This window comes from Hemitrygon akajei, chromosome 9, assembly GCF_048418815.1.
Source record: "Hemitrygon akajei chromosome 9, sHemAka1.3, whole genome shotgun sequence".
NCBI lineage: Eukaryota > Metazoa > Chordata > Chondrichthyes > Myliobatiformes > Dasyatidae > Hemitrygon > Hemitrygon akajei.
This window is the reverse complement of record NC_133132.1, coordinates 68,247,418-68,267,884: the sequence shown is the minus strand read 5'-3', so window position 1 is coordinate 68,267,884 and position 20,467 is coordinate 68,247,418. Positions and strand designations below refer to the sequence as shown.

The 20,467-nt window shown below is 40.7% G+C and overlaps 1 protein-coding gene across 4 annotated transcripts in view; it reads right to left on the bottom strand.

Annotated features, from left to right (window-relative positions):
* enah (ENAH actin regulator) overlaps positions 1-20,467 on the bottom strand; it is a 311,956-nt gene that overhangs the window by 265,313 nt on the left and 26,176 nt on the right. For 2 of the 4 annotated variants that reach the window (XM_073056227.1, XM_073056229.1), the window contains exon 1: positions 17,154-17,276. The exons of 1 other annotated variant lie outside the window; for it this stretch is intronic. In XM_073056227.1, coding sequence (XP_072912328.1) covers positions 17,154-17,191 — 38 coding nt within the window. In that variant the 5' untranslated portion in view covers positions 17,192-17,276. Of the gene's footprint in view, positions 1-17,153; positions 17,277-20,467 lie in introns of those variants that run through there. One more of the 4 variants, XM_073056233.1, reaches the window with a different exon arrangement.

Genomic DNA, 20,467 nt, shown 5'->3' with positions numbered 1-20,467 from the left:
AGGGACAGCTGTGGTCGCCCTGACTTCCCACATATTGCAAACAGAGCACTCAACTGTCCTAACTGCTGCCTCCATTACCTACTCCTAAGCTAATTAGATTAATTAAAGGAGGTTACCCGGTCTTACCTCCGTTGGAGTGAAGCTCGTTCTCAGTCTCTGCTCACTTTTGAAATTCTCCCTATCTCAGATGCCAACTTTCACTCGCTTGCGCAGTCATGCCCCGTTCAAACCTCGCCTCTGCCTGATTGAGCCAAAGCCATCCCACTCTGCCTCAGTCCACTCTGACGAATGGTAAATTGTACTGTTCGTACAATCTTCGGAAACTGTCTAGATTTACTCTTCTCTCTAGTTCCAACCATTAGGAAATCAAGCAGACAACTTTAGCTCCTGTTTTCTACTTCTTAGTTCAAATCAACCTGTCCATCCACCTAAAACCCCTCCTTAAAGCTACATATGTTAGAATAAACATTACCCAGAAGAGCAACACTTGTACTTCAAAAACCAGAAGGTGTCCTTGCAAGGACTAAATGAAAGTGTGTTTCAGTGGTGAAATTTAATTTAAAAAGGGGGGCACAAATAATAGAAGAAACAGTGTTAATTAAAATAGAGACAAGGACAGATTCCTGCATTAATCTGCTGCACAATCCAAATTTGTTATTATACATGTGACAAATTGTTGCACAGCAGGAAGATTTTTTGGAAAAGATTTGAAATTATGCTACTGTTTATTTTCTTCCCTGTTTACATTTGCAACTTTGAAAGTCATTTACCCATATGCCAAAATAGAAATTCAGGCACATTACGGCGTACTCGAGCTCAGCAATGCAAACATGGTCATCTCGAAGTCTTGAAAAACAACGGATGTTTATTTGATATATTTCAAGCATTCATAAATTTAACATTTCAACTCACTCTGCTGTTGTGTAGGACTTGGCAAAATCAGTTTAAAGTAGCAATGTTTATTCTGCTAAGTTTATTAAAACTTTGTGACATATGTAACTGATGTTAAAAAGCAGTTGGTGGAGTAATGGTTTGTATCTCTTTGAGTTCAATTGCTCTGCATTTCTCCCTCGTGGGATTGTACCTTGACTGTCTTTGAATAAAGTCCTTCTCAAAGGTCTTATCATCTTCAGATACAGTTTCCAGATTCTGGAATCTAGTCACATCACATTGAAATAGGTCCTTCACTGGAAGATTTATTGGTGCTAATCTTTTGTACAGCTTTTCCAAATATTACCAGCTTGATTGTGCACCCTAAACCCTCTCTCCCCCTCGCATTCTCTGTAATCAAGTCCAACTATTACTCTCCAGAGGATTATGGAGGAAAATGCCTGGGGAGGCAATGATGTCTGCAGGAAGGAGTGGGAGAAGATGTGACTAGTGCCAAACAATGATGTACTGGGTGGGTTCTGTTTAGGAGGAGGTGGAATGGGAGCAGAAGTGTGGGAAATGAAGGAAATGTGGGTGAGCGCTCCATCAACCACAGTAGATGAAAACCACACTTCCTGAAAAAGGAGGACATTTCAGATATCCTAGAGCAGAAAACGTCATCATAGTGGAGACTACGTGCATTTCCCTCCACAGATGCTGCTTGACCTGCTGAATTCCTCCAGTGCTTTGTGTGTGTTGAGAGAAAGCATGAGACCTTACAAAAGATTCAGTTGGAGGAGGTGTTATCTAGGTAGCTGTGCAGTAATTGTCAGTGAATCGTTTTACTCCTCAGATGGGGTTGCAAAGAACCAGTAAAAAGAGGAAGATGTCTCAAATATTCCATGTGAATTTGAAGACAGGGTGGAAGTTAGAAAAGCAGTTAATAAAATTGATGTGTTCACATGGGTGCAGCAGGCAGCACAAATGCAGTAATCGATGTTAGGGAATCGTTATAGAGCAAGTTTGAAAAAAAGAATGCTCCAATTGCCAATGAAAAGGTAGTATGATCTCAAGATTGTTTAATGTCATTTTCCTGTACACAGATGTAAGGAGAACGAAATAATTGTTACTTTGGATCCAATGCAGCGCAAAACAAAACACAAAAGATAAAGAACACAATTATAATCACACAATAATGTATAGCTAGGGTCCTAAGACTTCTGCACAGCACTGTATTTGTCAACTTAGAGCAGAGAGCAAGTCTAGAAATCTAGTAGGAGCAAAGATTGTTGGGAATGGTGAGAGCAGAGCACAATTGGAGGCAGGTGGCAGAAGAGTGCCAGGACAAGGGTGGCATGGGTATAGGTGCACCCAACTCTTGAGACACAAGGCAAGCTTCCAAACAAATGGTTTAATTGATCATTACAGAATGTCTGTCTGGCGCTTCCCACTCCCTTCCCTCTCTTTTTCCCGCCCAGACCACGATCCCCTTCTCCCTGCCCCTTTCCCATTCTCAGTCTTCAATAGACACACACACATCAGAATCAAGTTCATCATCACTCACATAGAGTTGAAAGTAGGAAGTTTGTGAACCCTTTGCAATTACCTGTTTTTCTGCATAAATTACTTATAAAATGTGCTCTGATCTTCATTAAGACACCATAATAGACAAACACATTCTGCTTTGATAGATTAGATTCAATTTTATTGTCATTGTGCTGAGTACAGTTACAAAACCAATGAAATGCAGTTAGCATCTAACCAGAAATGCAAAGAATAGTGTTATTTACAAAATAACTGCAAATAATAAGTGCTACAGCACACAAATATAAAAGTACTGAGACAGTACAATATGGGTGCAATACTGCTTAGTGCCGTGATGTAAGGTTCAGCAGGGTCACAGCCTCAGGGAAGAAGGTCTTCCTGTGCCTGCTGGTGTGGGAGTGGAGGCTCCTATAGCGCCTACCGAATGGGAGGAGAGTAAAGAGTCCATGGTTAGGGTGAGATGCATCCTTGATAATGCTTTTCGCCCTGCCCAGGCAGCGTTTATGGTAGATATTCTCAATGGTGGGCAATTGGGTGCCGATAATCCACTGAGCAGTTTTCACCACACGCTGGAGTGCTTTGCGGTCCAATACGGGATAATTGCCATAACCGCACTGAGTTGCAGTTGGTGAGTATGCTCTCAATGGTACAGCGGTAAAAGTCCATCTGTATCCTGGGACAGAGGTAAGCTTTCTTGATGCTCCGCAGAAAATAAAGGCGCTATTGCGCCTTTTTGATCAGGATGGAGGAGTTCAGGGACCAGGTGAGATCCTCGGAAACGTGGACACCAAGGAAACTGAAGCTTGATACACACTCCACTACAGTTCCCTTGATGTAGATGGAGACATTAGTGTGGCTCCTAGCATGCCTGAAGTCCACAATGATCTCCTTGGTCTTCTGGGTGTTAAGGGCCAGGTTGTAACACACAATTGTACTTTCCATGTCTTTATTGAACACGTTGTTTAATCATTCACAGTCTAGGCTGGAAAAAATGTGAACCCTTCTATTTAATAACAAATAGAACTTCCACCAAACTTTCTTGTGGCTGCCGATCAAACTTGCACAACAGCAAGAAGAAATTATAGACCATTCTTCCATACAAAACTGTTTCAGTTCATGCCACAGCATCTCAACTGGGTTAAGGTCTGAACTCTGACTTGACCATTCCAAGACACAAATTTTCTTCTTTTTAAACTATTCTTTTGGTGATTTTCTCTTGTGTTTTAGATCATTGTCTTGTTCCATCATCCAATTTCTGTTAAGCTTTAGGTAACAGATTGCTATATCGACATTCTCCTGTAAAGTGTCTTTTTCAAGTTTGAATTCATTGTTCCCTCAACAACTGCAAGCTGTCCAGGCCAAGGCAGCAAAGCAACCCCAAATCACAATGCTCCTTCCACCTTGCTTCACAGCTGTGATGATGTTTTGGTGTTGGTGTGCAGTGCCCTTTTTCCTCCAAACATAGTTGTGTGCATTTTTGCCAAAAGTATTTTGTCTCATCTGTCCACAGAACATTGTCCCAGAAGCATTGCAGAACATTCAGGTGGTCGTGCAGCAATGGTTTCCTCTGTGGTGACCTTCCATTTATGTTTAGTGGACATTCAAACAGATACTTCAGCAAGTTCTGGAGATTCCTGCAGGTCTTCTGCTGTTACCCTTGGGGTCTTTTTCACCTCCTTCAGCCTCGCAAGTTGTGCTCTTGGTGTGATCTTTGAAGGATGCTCACTCCTAGGAAGAGTGGCAACATTACTGAGTTTCTTCCATTTGTAGACTATTTCCTTACTGTAGACTGAAGAACACTCGAGTCTTTAGAAATGCTTTTATAGCCTTTTCCAGCTTCATGCATCTCTAGAATTCTTCTTCTCTGAAAGTTGCTTTGATCAAGGCATGATGCACATAAACAGATCTTTCTTGAGAAGAACAGGCTGTGTCAGTAACCTGACTGTGTGTCTTTTTTTTTTATATATATAAGGCAGGGCACCTCTACAACCCACACCACCAATCTCATCTCATTCATTGGAACATCTGACTCCAAATAGCTTTACCCCAGAGGTTCACATACTTTTTGAACCAAGACAGTGATAATTTAAATGGTGTACTCAGTATTGATGAGAAGTAGTACAATTGTTTGTGTGTTATTAGTTTAGGCAGATTGTGGTTGTCTATAGACTGCATCCTGTCTGATGCAGTGCAGTTTCTGTAAGTAGTAGTGATGTAGCTTGTTAGGATGCTTTCTACTGTGCATCTGTAGAACTGGAGATTGAACATGTAAAATTCATCTCTCTTCAGACTCCTCGGAAAGTACAGGTGTTGGTGAGCTTTCTGACTCTGCAGGATATGTTCTGGGACAATGAGAGATTGTGTGCGATGTGCACTCCCACAAGTTTGAAATTGCTTGCACTTTCCACTGCTGTGCCGCTGATCTAAAGCATAGGGGGTGTAGTGTGAGTTTTCCTGAAGTCAATATCCATCTCCTATCTTGTTGACATTAAGGAAAAGGTTATTTGCTGGCACCAGGCCCCAAGATCTTCTCTGTAGGCCATCACATTCTTGTTGGTGATAAACCCCACACTGTCGTATCATCCATGGACTTAATGTGATTGCTTGGGAGTCATGTGTAAGCAGAGTGCACAGAACATAGACCTGGGGTCACCCGTGCTCAGGATGATGGCAAGTGAGGTGCTATGCATCCTGGACTGTCTGAAATTTGTTCATTAGGAAGTCCAAAACTCAGATGCACAGTGGTGTATTTAGTCTGATGCCGAAATGAAATCCAGAAACAGTATTCTGACAAATTTTTTTAAGTGTCAGGGCCAGGTGCCTGACAGATGTTAAGGCATCTGTCTTAGAGTGGTACTGTCAGTATCTCACCACTGTATGCATTGTGAACCTACCACCAGTCACATCATCCCTTTCCTATCTCTACAAAGATCATAAACTGTGATTCCCTCATCTGTGCACGGCTCCACATCCCTCCCTGACCCAGGCACTTTCCTCTGCAAACATAGGAAGTATAACTACTGTACCTGGGATACAAGGATTCCTAATCTATGTCGGGTCTCACCGATATACAAGAGGCCACACCAGGAGAAGCAAACACAGTATATGACCCCAACAGACTACGCTCCGTCCGCCTGAACAAGCGGGATCTCCCAGTTTAATTCCACTTCCCATTCTGATATGTTCATCCATGCCTCCTCCACTGTCAGGATAAGGCCACACTAAAGTTGGAGGAACAACTCCTTATATTCTGTTTGGGTAGCCTTCAACCTGATGGCATGAACATAGATTTCTCATACTTCTAGCAATACCTCCACCACCCTCCCCTTCACCATTTCCCATCCCCTTGTCCCTCCCTCATGTTACCTCCTGGTCCACACATCGTCTCCCTCTGGTGCTCCTCCTCCATCCCCCTTTCTTCTTCCTTCCATGGCCTTCTGTCTCTTTCACCAATCAATTTCCTCCACCCCAAGTTTCACCTATCACCTGGCATTCTTTTTCTCCTCCCCCACCATTCAAATCTACTCCTCACCTTTTATTCTCTAGACCTGCCAAAAGGTTTCGGCTTGAAATGTCAACTGTACTTTTTTCCATAGATGTTGCCTAGCCTGTTGAGTTCCTCCAGCATTTTGTGTGTGTACCTGTTCAAATGTACCTGGAAATATTTAAAACAGGGGTCGATAGGTTCTTAACGGCATCACAAGTGACAGGAAGGCAGCAGGAGAATGGGTTTGAAAGGGAAAATAAATCAGCCCTGATCAAATGACATAGCGATCTCGAAGGACCAAATGGCCTAATTGCACTTCTATGTCTTGTAGTCTCATGGTGTCTAATATGCAGTATACAGGTTGATCAGGATGTATTAGGCTGGGTCTACTTACTCTGGAAAAGGAGAGTGAGGCATGATCTTAGAAGCTTATAAAACAATGGAGCATAGATCAAATAAATGCTTAGTTGGGCAGGATTAAAAGGGGAACTGAGAGGCAGGTTTTCCACATTGAGGATGGTTGGTATGTGTAACAAGTTTCTAGAAGAAATAGAGGTGGGTACAATTACAATGTTTAAAAGACATTTGCACAGATTCGTGGATAGGAAGGGTCTACCAAGATATAGGCCAAATGTAGACTTGTTCATGCCTTGGCCAGCATGAACAAGTTGGGCCGAAGAGCCTGCTTCCAGAGAGAGACAAGGGACAGCAGACGCTAGAATCTGGGGCAACATAATGTACTGGAGGAACTCAGCATGTCAAGCAGCATTGGTAGGAGGAAAGAAAATGTCAACATTTAGGATCAAATCTCTGCATCAGGACAGAAAGAAGAGGTGAAATAGCCAACATGGAGTGAGATTACAAGGCATCTGGCGTACTGAAAGGGATGTAAGACGCTAGGCAGGTGAATGATTGATGGAGGCAGGCAAAGAGATGGGAAAAGAATAAACAATAGATGGAGCAAGGTGGGTGGAGGGAGTTGAAAGATGGGAGACAGCTGCTGAAGAAAGATGAGTACAAAGCCTTCCAGAGTTGGATACAGATAGGGTGGTGAGAAGAATACAATAACAAGAAAAGGGGAAGTGAATAACAGTTACAAAGAGATGGGGGGGGGGGGGGGGGGGGAGTAAACAACCTGTGTGCCTGTGTGTATAGTGGGTAGATAAAGCCAGGAAGATTGTGTCAAGGTGGGGCTGGGGGAGTGTGAGAAGGGGACAAAATGGAAGAACTAGGGAGATGGAAAAGGAAGGGTGGAAGATCAGGCATGAAAGTGGAAAGGGGCATTTAGTTAAAAATGGAAAATTCATTATTCATGTCAGTTGAATGTAGACTATCCAGATAGAATATGAAACGTTGCTCTTCCTTTTCGTACTGGGCTTCATCCTGACAATGGAAAAAAAACAGGTGTCACAACACCCTTGCACTCAATGTCAACAAGACCAAGGAATTAGTTGCAAACTTCAGAAAGGGGAAAATCAGGAGAACACACACCAGTCCTTATTGAGGGCATCAGTGATGGAAAGAGTAAACAGCATCAACATCTCAAAGACTCAATCCTGGGTCCAATACATTGAAGCAATAACAAAGGCAAGTGAGCAGTTGTACATTATTAACAGTTTGAGGTGATTTGGTGTGTCACCAAAGACTTTAGCAAAATTCTTATAGCCACCCCTCATTTGCATTATGTATTTTTTAATAACTCATCATAATTTCTATGTCTTGCATTGCACTGTTGCCACAAAACAACAAACTTCATGACAAGATTGTGATAGATTAGTGTGGCAATGGGAAGGGGGGCTGAAATAGTCTGCAACTGGGAGAGCAGGATGGCCATTGTAGTCTACGCACAAGTCTTATGCAAAGCAGTCAAAGTGTCTGTACATGGTCCTATTGATGTGGAAGGCACCTCACTGGGATAATCAAATGAAGTAGATGAGGGGTAAAGGTGATGCAGTTAAGCTTTTGCCTCACCTGGAAGGACTATCTAGGTCCTTGGATAACAAGGTCAAGTGTTACATCTACTGCAAGGGCAATTAAAAATGTCAGGGGTAGAGAGGTTTGGGTGAGGAGGAATAAGCAGACCATGGGGGTCACTTCATTATAGGGGTCGTGCAAGCTTTAGAGGTTGCAGAAATTTACCAGGATGCTGCCTGGATTTAAAAGAATGTCTTAAGAGGATAGGTTGAGTGAGTTAGGGCTTTTCTCTTTGGAAAGGATGAGAGATTACTTGATTGAGGTGTACAAAATGATAAGAGGCACAGACACAGTGATAAAGACTTTTTCCCGGGACAGAAATGGCTGGGGAGTGGGGAGACATACTTTAAAGCTTTTGGAGGAAAGTATGGGGGGGTGCATCAGGAGGTAGTTTTTTTTTTAAAAAAAAGAGAGGCAGGTGGTGGTAGAGAAAGATACATTAGGAACTTAAGAGACTCTTAGATAGGCACATGGATGAAAGAAAAACCCCACTCATTGGTAACAATGATGCACATATCTCAGTCAGTGTTCCTGCAATTTCTTCTGCAGCTTCTCCTTGTCGTTAGATATTGTTGATAAAGCCAAGGAGATTTATCCACCTTCATACGTTTTAAGACATCCAATACCTTCTCTGTTATAATGCAGATAATCCCCAAGGCATACCCTCTACTTCTCCAGGGATTTGCTTGATTCCAGCTGCAAAAACCTGACCGATGCTGAGTTCATCTGCCTTACCTGTCAAAACTTCCTGCATCAAAACAAATGCAATTCAATACAAAAGTCTGTCCTTGCTCTCTGCTGTAACCCGGCTATTTTTATATCATAAATAAAACTGAACTTGCTGCTGTTGACTTATTATCAACTTCCAGCCTCACATCAGCATCACTACTGCTTTGTAGTCAATTCGCCCCTCCCCCTACTTCCATATTTCTAGTTTAAACCATCATGGACACAACCCATTCCAACATTGAGGGCATCTTTGACACTGACAAACATTGTTAAATGTGCTACTCTGCGGCAGCAGTACAGTACAAGACATAAAAATTACTATCAGTTACAAAAAATAAACAAATATGAAAGAGGAATAGTGTGGTAGTGTTCATGGACCATGCGTAAATTTGATGACAGAGGGGAAGAAGCTGCTCTTAAATTATTGAACCTGGGTCTCCAGGCTCCTCTATCGCCTCCCCAATGGTAGTAATGAGAAGAGGGCATGTTCTGACTAATGAGGCTCCTCAATGACCAATGCTGCCTTCTTGAGACACCACCTTTTGAAGCTGTCCTCGATAGTGGGAGTGTTGTGCCAGTGATGAAGCTGGCTGAGTCTACAACCCTCTGCAGCTTCCTTCTATCCAGTATATTGAAGCTTCCACAAGAAGAAATGATGCAACTAATCAGAATATTACCCTCAATGACAATCAACACCATTACACCTCAGGGATGTGAGCTTAGCCTACTGCTCTACTCTCTACAACTGTGTGGCCAGGCACAGCTCAAGCATCACTTATAAATTTGCCTATGACACAACAGTTGTTGGCAGAATCCCAGAAGGTGACGAGAAGGCATACAGGAATGAGATAAATCAAGTCGTTGAGTAGTGTTACAACAACAATCTTGCACTCAAGTCAGTAAGATCAAGGACTGTTTCTAGACCTCAGGAAGGAACACTTACCGGTCATCAAGAATTAGCAGTTTTGGGTTCCTGAGTATGAATATCTCTGAAAATCTATCCTGGGCCAATCACACTGATGCAATCATGAAAAAAAGTAACCCAATGGCTATATATCATTAGGAATTTGAGGAGATTTGGCATGTCACCAAAGACTGGCAAATTTCTACAGATCAATCATAGTGAGCATTCTAATTGGTTGCATCACTGTCTGGTATGGAGGGGCCACTGCACAAGATCACAAAAAGCAGCAGAGGGTTGCAAACACAGCTAGCTCCATAATGGACATAGCCTCCTAAGCACCAAGGACAAAAAGGAATGCCTCAGAAAGGCAGCACCAATTATTAAGGACACCCATCACCCAGAACATGCTCTCTCCTTATTACTATGATCAAGGATGTACAGAAGCCTAAAAGAACACACTCAACTTCAATTATATTAAACCTGATACACCTATATGAGTCTTTGGTGAATCACCATATCTCCTCAAACCATACACATGTATCCAGGGATAAAGTGCAAAAAGTAGAGTCACCTTCTTCATGATTGCATCAATGTTTGGCCCAGAATAGATTCTCTTGAGATGCGTTACACCCAGAAACTTGAAGCTGCTCACCCTTCCCACCGCTTACCTCTCAATGAAGACTACTGTGTACTCTCCCAACTTCACTCTCCTGAGTCCACAATTAATTCCATGCTTTTGCTAACATTGAGTGCAAGGTTGTTCTTGCAACACCACTCAAATAGCCAATCTATGCAATTCCTGCATACCACCTTGACACCATCTAAGATTTTACCAACAGTAATGTCATTGGCAAAATTATAGATGCATTTGAGCAGTACCTAGCCACACAGAATGGAGCAGTGACCTAAGCACCTATTCTTGAGGTGTGCATGCGTTGATTAGCTGTGAGCCTGATATATTATTACTGATCCAAAATGACTGTGGTCTCCTGATGAGTAAGTCAAGGATACAGTTGCAAGATGGTAGCATCCATCACCAAGAACCCTCACCATCCAGGGCATGTCCTCTTCTTGCTATCACGATTGGGAGGTAGGACAGGTACCTGAAGACCCACCTCCATCAAATTTAGGAGCAGCTTCACACCCTGTGCTACCAGATTTCTGAACGGTCCATGAATCCTACCATTATTTTTCTTTTGCACTATTTAATCTTGTAATTTATAGTCATTTTGTCATCAGACAGTACAGGTACCACAAATAAATTTTATGCGATTTAAGTCAATGACAACAAATCTGATTCTGATAGTAGCATTTACAAACCAGCTCCTCAAAATATTGGTTCACAAAGTGATTGAGACAAGTAAAATAACATTAAGTCACTTAGATGTGTTAATAGAAAGGTTAAGAGGGACAACAGTCAAAACTGGACAAGTGGGACTAACTTAGACAGGCTTCTTGGTTGGCATGGCACATTGCACTAAACAGCCTGTTTCTGTGCTGTACAACTAATTTCAGATTTCCATCTACAGTTCTAATAATCCAGAAAATTAACTGCATATAATTTAGAATCAAGGCAATGAAAAACTCTCTGCCGGGTGAATAATAAACAGCTTCCAGAAAAAGATTTGCTATGCTCACAGTGCACAGAAGATTAAAGAAAACAAAATATAATTGTTAATAAAGGAAAGTCAAGTTTCTCGGGTACAACAAGCACCGAGTTCATCATTCCTGCATTACGAAGTCCATTAGTTTTAGCCAGAAAAAAAACACTATTCAGGGACATCAGCTTCCATTAGCAGAGGACAAAACAAGTCAACAATTATTTTCCCCAATCAGCAGATTGATCACGTGGATGATGGGTGAAAGAGTTATCAATTTAGGTTGCAATGCCAACATGTATTAGTCCAATCAAACCATCCATCCATTAATCTGTCCTGTGTGACATTCTGTGGATTCTCAAGAGGACTCGTCACATCAGAACTATAGTGGAATTAGACTCCGAATAAATCCTTTAAAAGATTGGTTGTGAACTGTTTTAAGAAGCTCTGACATCATAAAGCCCACTTTAGAAGTCAAAGTACTTTTAAAAATCCTTCAGCTTTATTCTTTATGTGCATACAAATCAAAGTGAGTTGTCGTAGAAGGGCAGGAATAAAATGACTGGTTAGACTGAGTAATAAGAACTATTAGAATACACTGAATAATATGAATTAATAAAGGCAAAAATAGTAAATCCAAAAGCAGTACAAATATTTATTTTATTTTTATATTGTTACGAATGTGCCACAACTCTGAGGGGCCGAAGGGTACAAAGTAGCCCCCTCCTTTTTGAGAATCACCAGATCGCTATTAATTCGGGTCTGGGACCCAGGAAATGAGAGAGAGACACGCAGAATCCACAAGGGTTTGGAATGTGTCCTGGCCTCCGCAATACAAAGCCACGGATAATGGCCATTGTCTCTTGGAGACGGAATTGTGTATTGAGTACTGTACTATTCATTGAAGCCCTCAGGGAATGACCAGAGTGGGCTGGTTGAGGGATTGCATCATCCCAACCTGATTGACATCTGAGACCCCGTGAGTAAGGATAAAAGAGGGTCTGGGGAACAACCCCTTCAGACACACCAGGAGAAATGCTAGAAATCCCATGACAGCGTTTAATAGCGACAGCCGGTGGGGGCCCGCGTGCGCCCTTTCCCTTTGCCGGGATTGGGACCTTACCACGGAAGAACGGCTTTAGCTAAAGGAAAAACCAACACCAACGGAACTCTGGAAGGATCGACATCATAAAAAGGAAAAGCTGGCAAGTTTCTAAAAAACTCTCTCTTAACTCCAACCAAAGGCTGCAGCCTGAATGAACTTGAGTGACTTTTATATTTCCATTGGACAATACATTATCCCCTAGACAACGATAGAGCTATTTCTTATTGATTATTATTATACCCGCACTTTTAGATCTAGTATTGACGACATATAGTATCTGTATGTTTGCATTGATATTATTTTTGTGTATTTTTACCAATAAATACTGTTAAAATAGTACCATCAGACTTCAACGGACCTCTCTATCTTTGCTGGTAAGTGACCCAGTTACGGGGTTTGTAACAATATTTATCAAAAATCTTGCTTATTTGGCTCCACTGTCTTTTCTGCTCCATCAACAAATGCCCCAAGCATAGCTAAAATCTACTTAAAATCACTTCTGGAGATGAACAAGGGACAAGAATTATTTCTTGTCTTCACATTCCTGCACAGCAATAATTCGACGGAAGTTGTAAAGCCATGTTTAATCCATCGCTATTCACAAGACTAAAACGAAAAAAAATGAAATTTCAAAATTCTGAATTAAAAACTTACAGTACAAAAATAGATCATTCAAAAAAAAAATCAGGGTCTTAAGTAGCAATTGAGAATTAGCCCTGTTCAAAAAGCAGGCTGAACATACTGAATTCCCTTGACATTACCCCGAGTACAATTCTCTAACCAGTTGCACTTTTAAAACCATCTGCTGAAATGGTGAAATGTGGACTAATGCAAACTAATAAGCATTCGATGTTAAACTATTTATATGGATCAGAACTTTTTAAAATCAGTCACAATACAAATGCCAGAATGCAGTCAAATAATGCACCTTCTTCCAAACAAAGGAGGAAGATTCATTAAGGATGGCACCCTTTAAATCATGAGTGGAAATCATGTGGACAAGGGCACCATTATGGAAACAAATTTTAAGCACATTCCCTCAATTCTCACCAACACTAATGGTATCATTACACACCTTCCCTAGTCTAAATGTAAGAGACAGAAAGAATGAAGTTCCAGATCATTTTTAAATACACAGCATTCTGGTAGTACAACAAAGTAATTACTTATTCACCTTTTGCTTCTATCAATTGAAATATTCACCATCTGATGCAGAGCGATTGTAGACAGCTGGCAAAAATATAACGACAAAAACTGAAACAGAACACTGAGAAACAGACAGCACTTCGCTATCAGTCAATGTGGAACAAATGGTCTGAACCTGTTTCTCCAAGGAGGCCAACATTTAAAAGTTTAGAAAACTGAAGTACTGAGTAGCGCAAACATATATTTGCTTCATCAGAAAATTCACCTTCACTGAGTGAAGTCCTAACAATGTCCACATTGGAGAACATCAATCTCAAAAATCAATAAACTAAATACAACTGATTCAGCATATTTTCTTCACAACAGCTAAAAATAAACTACAGCATTATTTAAGGGCAAGTTGCTTTTAGTTTCTCTACCCCATTGCCCTAAAGATGGACTTTTTCACCCATGTACACCAAATGCTTTCCTAAATTAGCTTTTTGTCCATTTGTGCTTCAAGTGTTGTCATCCTTGTGTTTCACTCTTAATGACTTCATCCCTTTCTAATTGCTACTTTACTTTCCAATACTTTGAGAACTTCATTCCTGAGTCAATCTTCCTGCACATTCCCCACCATCTTTGCCGAACCACTGGTAGTCACAGCAAAAATAGTCTAGGGCATTTTTACTATATGAGATAATATACAAATTACTGATATGGAGTTGCATTTATATCACGTGGCTGTGAAAGGCATTATACCATGAAGAGCCAATGAAGTGCTTTTAAAGCTTGGGTCTTATTGAAAAGGAGGGAACATTGCAGATATATTTAAAACAATGAGATAACATATATATTGGAACAAACAGATAATAAAAAATTAATGTCTTACTTATATTGAATAAGATACTAAAAGCCAAAGTTATAAAATAGTACGATTAATTTCAAACTAAGGTGAATGAGCGTGGTCACAAGAAAATGACAAACTAATCCAGAGGTGGAATGCTGCTTTTTCATGATAGCGGGAAAATATTCACTGATAATTCCCATGAGTCAGCCGAAGAATATTTTGATGCATAATAACCTCTTGAATGTGGATAAAGAGGACATAATCTCAGTTTACAGATGGCACAAACTTGAAAATGTAGTTAACAATGAAAAGTACGTACACGGGTTAAAACATGGACCAAAAGGTGGCTGATGGAATTTATCATAGGCAATTGGAAACTGATATTTACAGTAAGAGCTCTTGAAAAATCTTAAAATTATAAACAATTCATCGTGTTAGAAAGCAAACTAGAACACAGAACAATTCAGAAACAGACCCTTCAGCCCATGATATCTATGCCAACCATGATACCAACTTAAACTGCATACCTGCCTGCACATGATCTACATCCCTCAATTCCCTGCCTATTCACATCTAAATTGCCTCTTAAACACATCCATATTTGCTTCCACCACTTCCACTATCAGTGTTCCAGACACCTACTTCTCTGTATAGAAATAAACATTAAACCCCCCCCTCCCACCTTAAAGCTTTGCCCCTTTTGTGTTTGTTATTTCTACCTTATTACCTTACTACCTTACTGGAGAAGTTTTTTCCCTACTGCGGTCACTTTGCTGAACAGTTAACTGTCAGCTAACTATTACTTGGATTGCACTACCTGTATGTATAATCTATATTTTCATTTATATTTATCATTATTATTGTTATGAGCAGAGAGACAACATCTGCCGGAAGTAAATTCCTTGTATGTGCACAGGTACTTGGCGATTAAAGTCTGATTCTGATTATTTACCTACAGTGTACTTTCTCTATAGCCATTTCATTTTATTCAAAACTGTGTTGTGATTTAACTTGTTCCATATCTACACACATTGTAATGATTTGATATGTATGAACAGTATGCAAGACAGGCTTTTCACTCCATCTTGGTACAGGTGACAATTCCAATCTTGGGAAAGAGACTGACTACCATATCTCTGCCTCTCAGAAGTATATAAGATTATATCAGGTTCCCCAAAGCCTCCAACGCTCCAGAGAAAATAATCCAAGTGCGTCCAACTTCTCCTTTTAGCTGATGCTCTCTAATATGAGCAACATCCTGGTGAACCTCTTCTGCACTCTCTCTGAAGTCTCCACATCATTTCTTTAATAAGGCCATCAGAACAGCTGACTAGAAAGACGACTTGGATTAAAACATGGGAGTTTCAGATTAAAAACAGCTTTGGAAATAGATCATATTGACTGAAATTTTAATGAAGAACATTCTAATTACTTTTGATTAATACAAAGACTGCAGTTCTTTTCCACTCATCAGCTGAGTGTCATTTATAATTTCCAAGCAGCTGGGGGCATTCAAGGGAGTCTTGCATTCTATTAACATTATACTAACAAAGTTTTTTTCCCCATGCTTCCACCGTCAACTGTGGAGGAATACCCATACATGTTTTAGGCAGGCAGACAAGGACATGATTCATTTACTCAAAACCACAAGGTATTTCTAAGTTTCATGAATTCCAGGGAATGTGTTCACAACAATGTAGCAGTCAAAACCAGTTTGCACTAATCCACACTGCTTTTGTCAGAGGATACAAAAATATTCTTTAGATATCAGTAGATTCACTGTGCCTTCCAGAATAATCAAATATAGAAGATGAACACATCTACACAATATAAACATTAAATACAAACTTAGATTTATAAGAAGCCATTTTCGGGTCTTCAACCTATTTGCTACATTAAAAAATTTACATTCTGAACAGGCAGAGAATTGAATTCTCACTTACTTGCAAACATCTTCACAGGTGTAAAAAATAATTCTATCACTACATCCTCAGCCAAAAATTATATTTATGTTTTTAGAATAAACCATTATCCAGAAAAGCCTGGAGCAAGTAAATATTTTTAAAAGGATAATCAAATCTTGCCCCTTGTACTGCAAATTCCATTATTAATTCACCTAACAAACCAGAATTCTGTCAGCCCTTTTGCATTTATACAGCTCTGAGATCAAATCACACAATAAGAGACACCGCACCCTCCATTCCCTGCCTGCCCTCCCCATTTCCTGAATTCCCAAGTCATTTTGCTTAAGTAACAAACATCAGACAGCCTCAAGTGACACATGCTTGTGATACCGCCTGACTAACCTTTACATTTTTGTTTCTCAGGAGGAATCCTGCCACCCAAACACATTAGCTATGATCAACAACTCACTTTGGAAATCAAATAAATGTCCTCCACCAGCATAGGTGTGCACATAACACAGGATGGCAATCTCTAAATTGATAACATATGCATCAGATAAAATGTACCAATACCATTCCCACTAATGCCAATTATCAACCATGACATTAGCAGCTGCAACTCACAAAGCTCTTTGTTTCTGCAGCAAATGCATGGCATCTTTCCTGTTTACATATCCACTTGTTCAGGCAATAGAATGAGCTTGATGCATTGTATACATCTGCACATCAACATTTCCTTCAAGGCATTTTAGAATTCCATGCAATTTAAAAATCAAGCCAATGATAAACACAAAAGATTATAGCTACAACGTAATACATTATAGCAAATCAAATTTATCATTTGCACTGATGAAATGTTGAGAGCATTGTGGAAGGACTGCAGTAGCAATTCATATTCTGTTAAAGATTAAAAATTTCTCTTCTCTCCGAAGACTACTAAAAATAGACACTGCTTCAAAACATCATTCGTTCTGAAAAGATACACCATTTTTTACAACCATTTCAGTCAGCTCTCGATGCACTGATTTCAGTTACCATCTAAATGAAAGGTTTAAGACTCACAGCAACTGTATTCTCCACATGGTCCAGCTCCAAAACATGGCTCCCGAAAGGTTATATTTATAAGGAAAACACTTCCAGGCAAAATTAACTTACACCACTCTCTGTCATAACGGTATGTAATCAGTTTACAGGCTAAAATTTTAATAAGCAACTTGAGAAAATTATTAACGCTGACATTTATACAAGAAGAGCTGGATAAAATATTAACCTCTCGTGCTAAAAGAAATTACAACACTATTGCAGTATAACACCAATGAGACCTCAACCAATAGCTTAATAGGTAAATGGTAAAAAAAAAAGCAGTGTTGGGGGCAGGGAGGGAGGAGCAGAATGACTGGAAATAAGGGGCAGGAGTAGGGAACAGCACTGGGGAGGGTCTTGTGGAGATGGCACAAATAGACCAGTACAAGGAGTGAAGGAGAGAGATGCAGAGCTAAGAGGGTTTTTTTTGGTGGGGGTGAGTAAGGAGCAGACTCAAAGCAACAACAGGATAGCAACAGAGGCAAAACTGAAGCATTTCACTGCTATTCAATCAGATATTTTGAACTGTCCACATGTCCATTACAACCCCCCAAAATGTCACATTCATTTAAGGCAAAAGGGGTTATGTTCAAAGGGGATATGCAGGGCAGGATAGGTTTTAAAACACAGTTGTCAGTGCCAGAATTGCACTTCCAGAGATGTAGAGGGGGTAAATAATGATAGAGGCACTTAAAAGGCCCTTAGGCACACAAATGTGCAGAGAATGCAGGGAGAGGGGCATTGTGTTGCTGGAAGGCATTACCCTACATTAAATGTTTAATTAGTACCCAACTAGTTCAGTACAATATCATGAGCTGAAAGACCTGTTATTGTGCTGCACTGTTCTCCATGTTCAAATTACTGGCTCCTTGTCTACTCCAAATCAGAAGATTGTGACTAGTACCTTCATGTGGCACTACAATGCTCGGTTGCATTTCTGCCATTGCTCCAAATAGTTTCTTTGGCTTGTACCCTACACCCAATTAATTACTTTACAATGTTTCTTAAAATCATCCAACCAGAAATCACAAATGATTCCTCAGATAAAAAACCATTCTATACATCATTCTCATATCATTCTACAGATCTGTATTAGAAAGTATCCTAACAGGCTGCATCACTGCTAATACGGAAACAGCACTGTATCAGACAGGAAGCTACAACAGGTAATCAAGTCTGCCCAACACATCACTACCTGATGGCAGCCTACCTGCCATCAAGGACAAATATGCAGAAAAGTGCCAGAAAGAGTCCAGTAAAATCATGAAGAACCCCATCCATTCTGCTCATGGACTATTTGTCCTACTTACATCAAGGAGGCTATGTAGCATCTACACCAGGACCACCAGAAAAAATAGTTACTTTAACCAGGCAGTAGACTGATCAACTCGTCCACTAACCCACACCACCACTACTTTATCATTTCCTATCACTTTATGTACAGAAATTCTTGTGCCTAGTGTCATTTTATGGACATAAAATGAATGTATACAAGCTACCTTATAGAAACATTAAACATAGAAAACCTGCAGCACAATACAGACCCTTTGGCCCGCAATGCTGTGCTGAGCATGTACTTATTTTAAAAATCACCCAGGTTTACCCATAGCCCTCTATTTTTCTAAGCTCCATGTACCTACCTGGGAGTCTCTTAAAATACCCTATTATTTTTGCCTCCACCACCGTCGCCAGCAGTCCATTCCACGCACTCACCACTCTGTGTAAAACTTACCCAACATCCCTTCTGTACCTACTTCCAAGCACCTTCAAACTATGCCCTCTCGTGTTAGCCATTTTAGCCCAAGGAAAAAGCCTCTGACTATCCACACGATCAATGCCCCTCATCCTCTTATACACCTCTATCAGGTCACCCCTCATCCCCCCATTGCTCCAAGGAGAAAAGGACAAGTTCACTCAACCTATTCTCGCAAAGCATACTCCCCAATCTAGACAACACCCTTGTAAATCGCCTCTGCACCCCTTCTATAGTTTCCACATCCTTCCTGTAGTGAGGTGACCAGAACTGAGCACAGTCTGACCAGGGTCCTATACAGCTATAACATTACCTCTTGGCTCTTGAGCTCAATCCCAGGATTGATGAAGGCCAATGCACCGTATGCCTTCTTACCAAAGAGCCAATCTGCACAGCAGCTTTAAGTGTCCCATGGACACAGACCCCAAGATCCCCTCTGATCTTCCACACTGCCAAGAGTCTTACCATTAATACTATATTCTGCCATCACATTTGACCTACCAAAATGAACCACCTCACAATTATCTGGGTTGAACTCCATCTGCCACTTCTCAGCCCAGTTTTGCATCCTATCAATGTCCCGCTGTAACTTCTGACAGCCCACCACACTATCCACAACACCCCCAACCTTTGTGTCATCAGCAAATTTAGTAACCCATCCCTCCACTTCTTCATCCAGGTCATTTATAAAAATCACAAAGAGAAGGGGTCCCAGAACAGATCCCTGAGGCACACCATTGGCCACCGGCCTCCATGCAGAATATGACCCATTTATAACCACTCTTTGCCTTTTGTGTGCAAGCCAAATCTGGATCCACAAAGCAATGTCCCCTTGGATCCCATCCCTCCTTACTTTCTCAATAAGCCTTGCATGGGGTACCTTGTCAAATGCCTTGCTGAAATCCATATACACTACAAAGCCATGCAGACTATTCCTAATCATATTATACCTCACCAAATGTTCATAAATCCTGCTTCTCAGAATCTTCTCCATCAGCTTACCAACCACTGAAGAAAGACTCGCTGGTCTATAATTTCCTGGGCTATCTCTTTCTTGAATAAGGGAACAACATCTGCAGCCCTCCAATCCTCTGGAACTTCCCCTGTCCCCATTGATGATGCAAAGATCATTGCCAGAGGCTCAGCAATCTCCTCCCTCACCTCCCGCAGTAGCCTGGGGTACACCTCATCCAGTCCAGGTGAATTATCCAACTTGATGCTTTCCAAAAGCTCCAGCACATTCTCTTTCTTAAAGTCTATATGCTCAAGCTTTTCAGTCCACTGTAAGTCATCCCTACAATCACCAAAGTCTTTTTCTGTAGTGAATACTGAAGCAAAGTACTCATTAAGCACCTCTGCTATCTCCTCTGGTTCCATACACACTTTCCACTGTCACGCTTGATTGGTCCTATTCTCTCACGTTTTATCCTCTTGCTCTTCACATACTTGTAGAATGCCTTGGGAGTTTTCCTTATGTATTATACTTAGTGTTTTTATTATTGTTGCTTTCTTTATTTTAATGTTTTTTTGTGCTGCATTG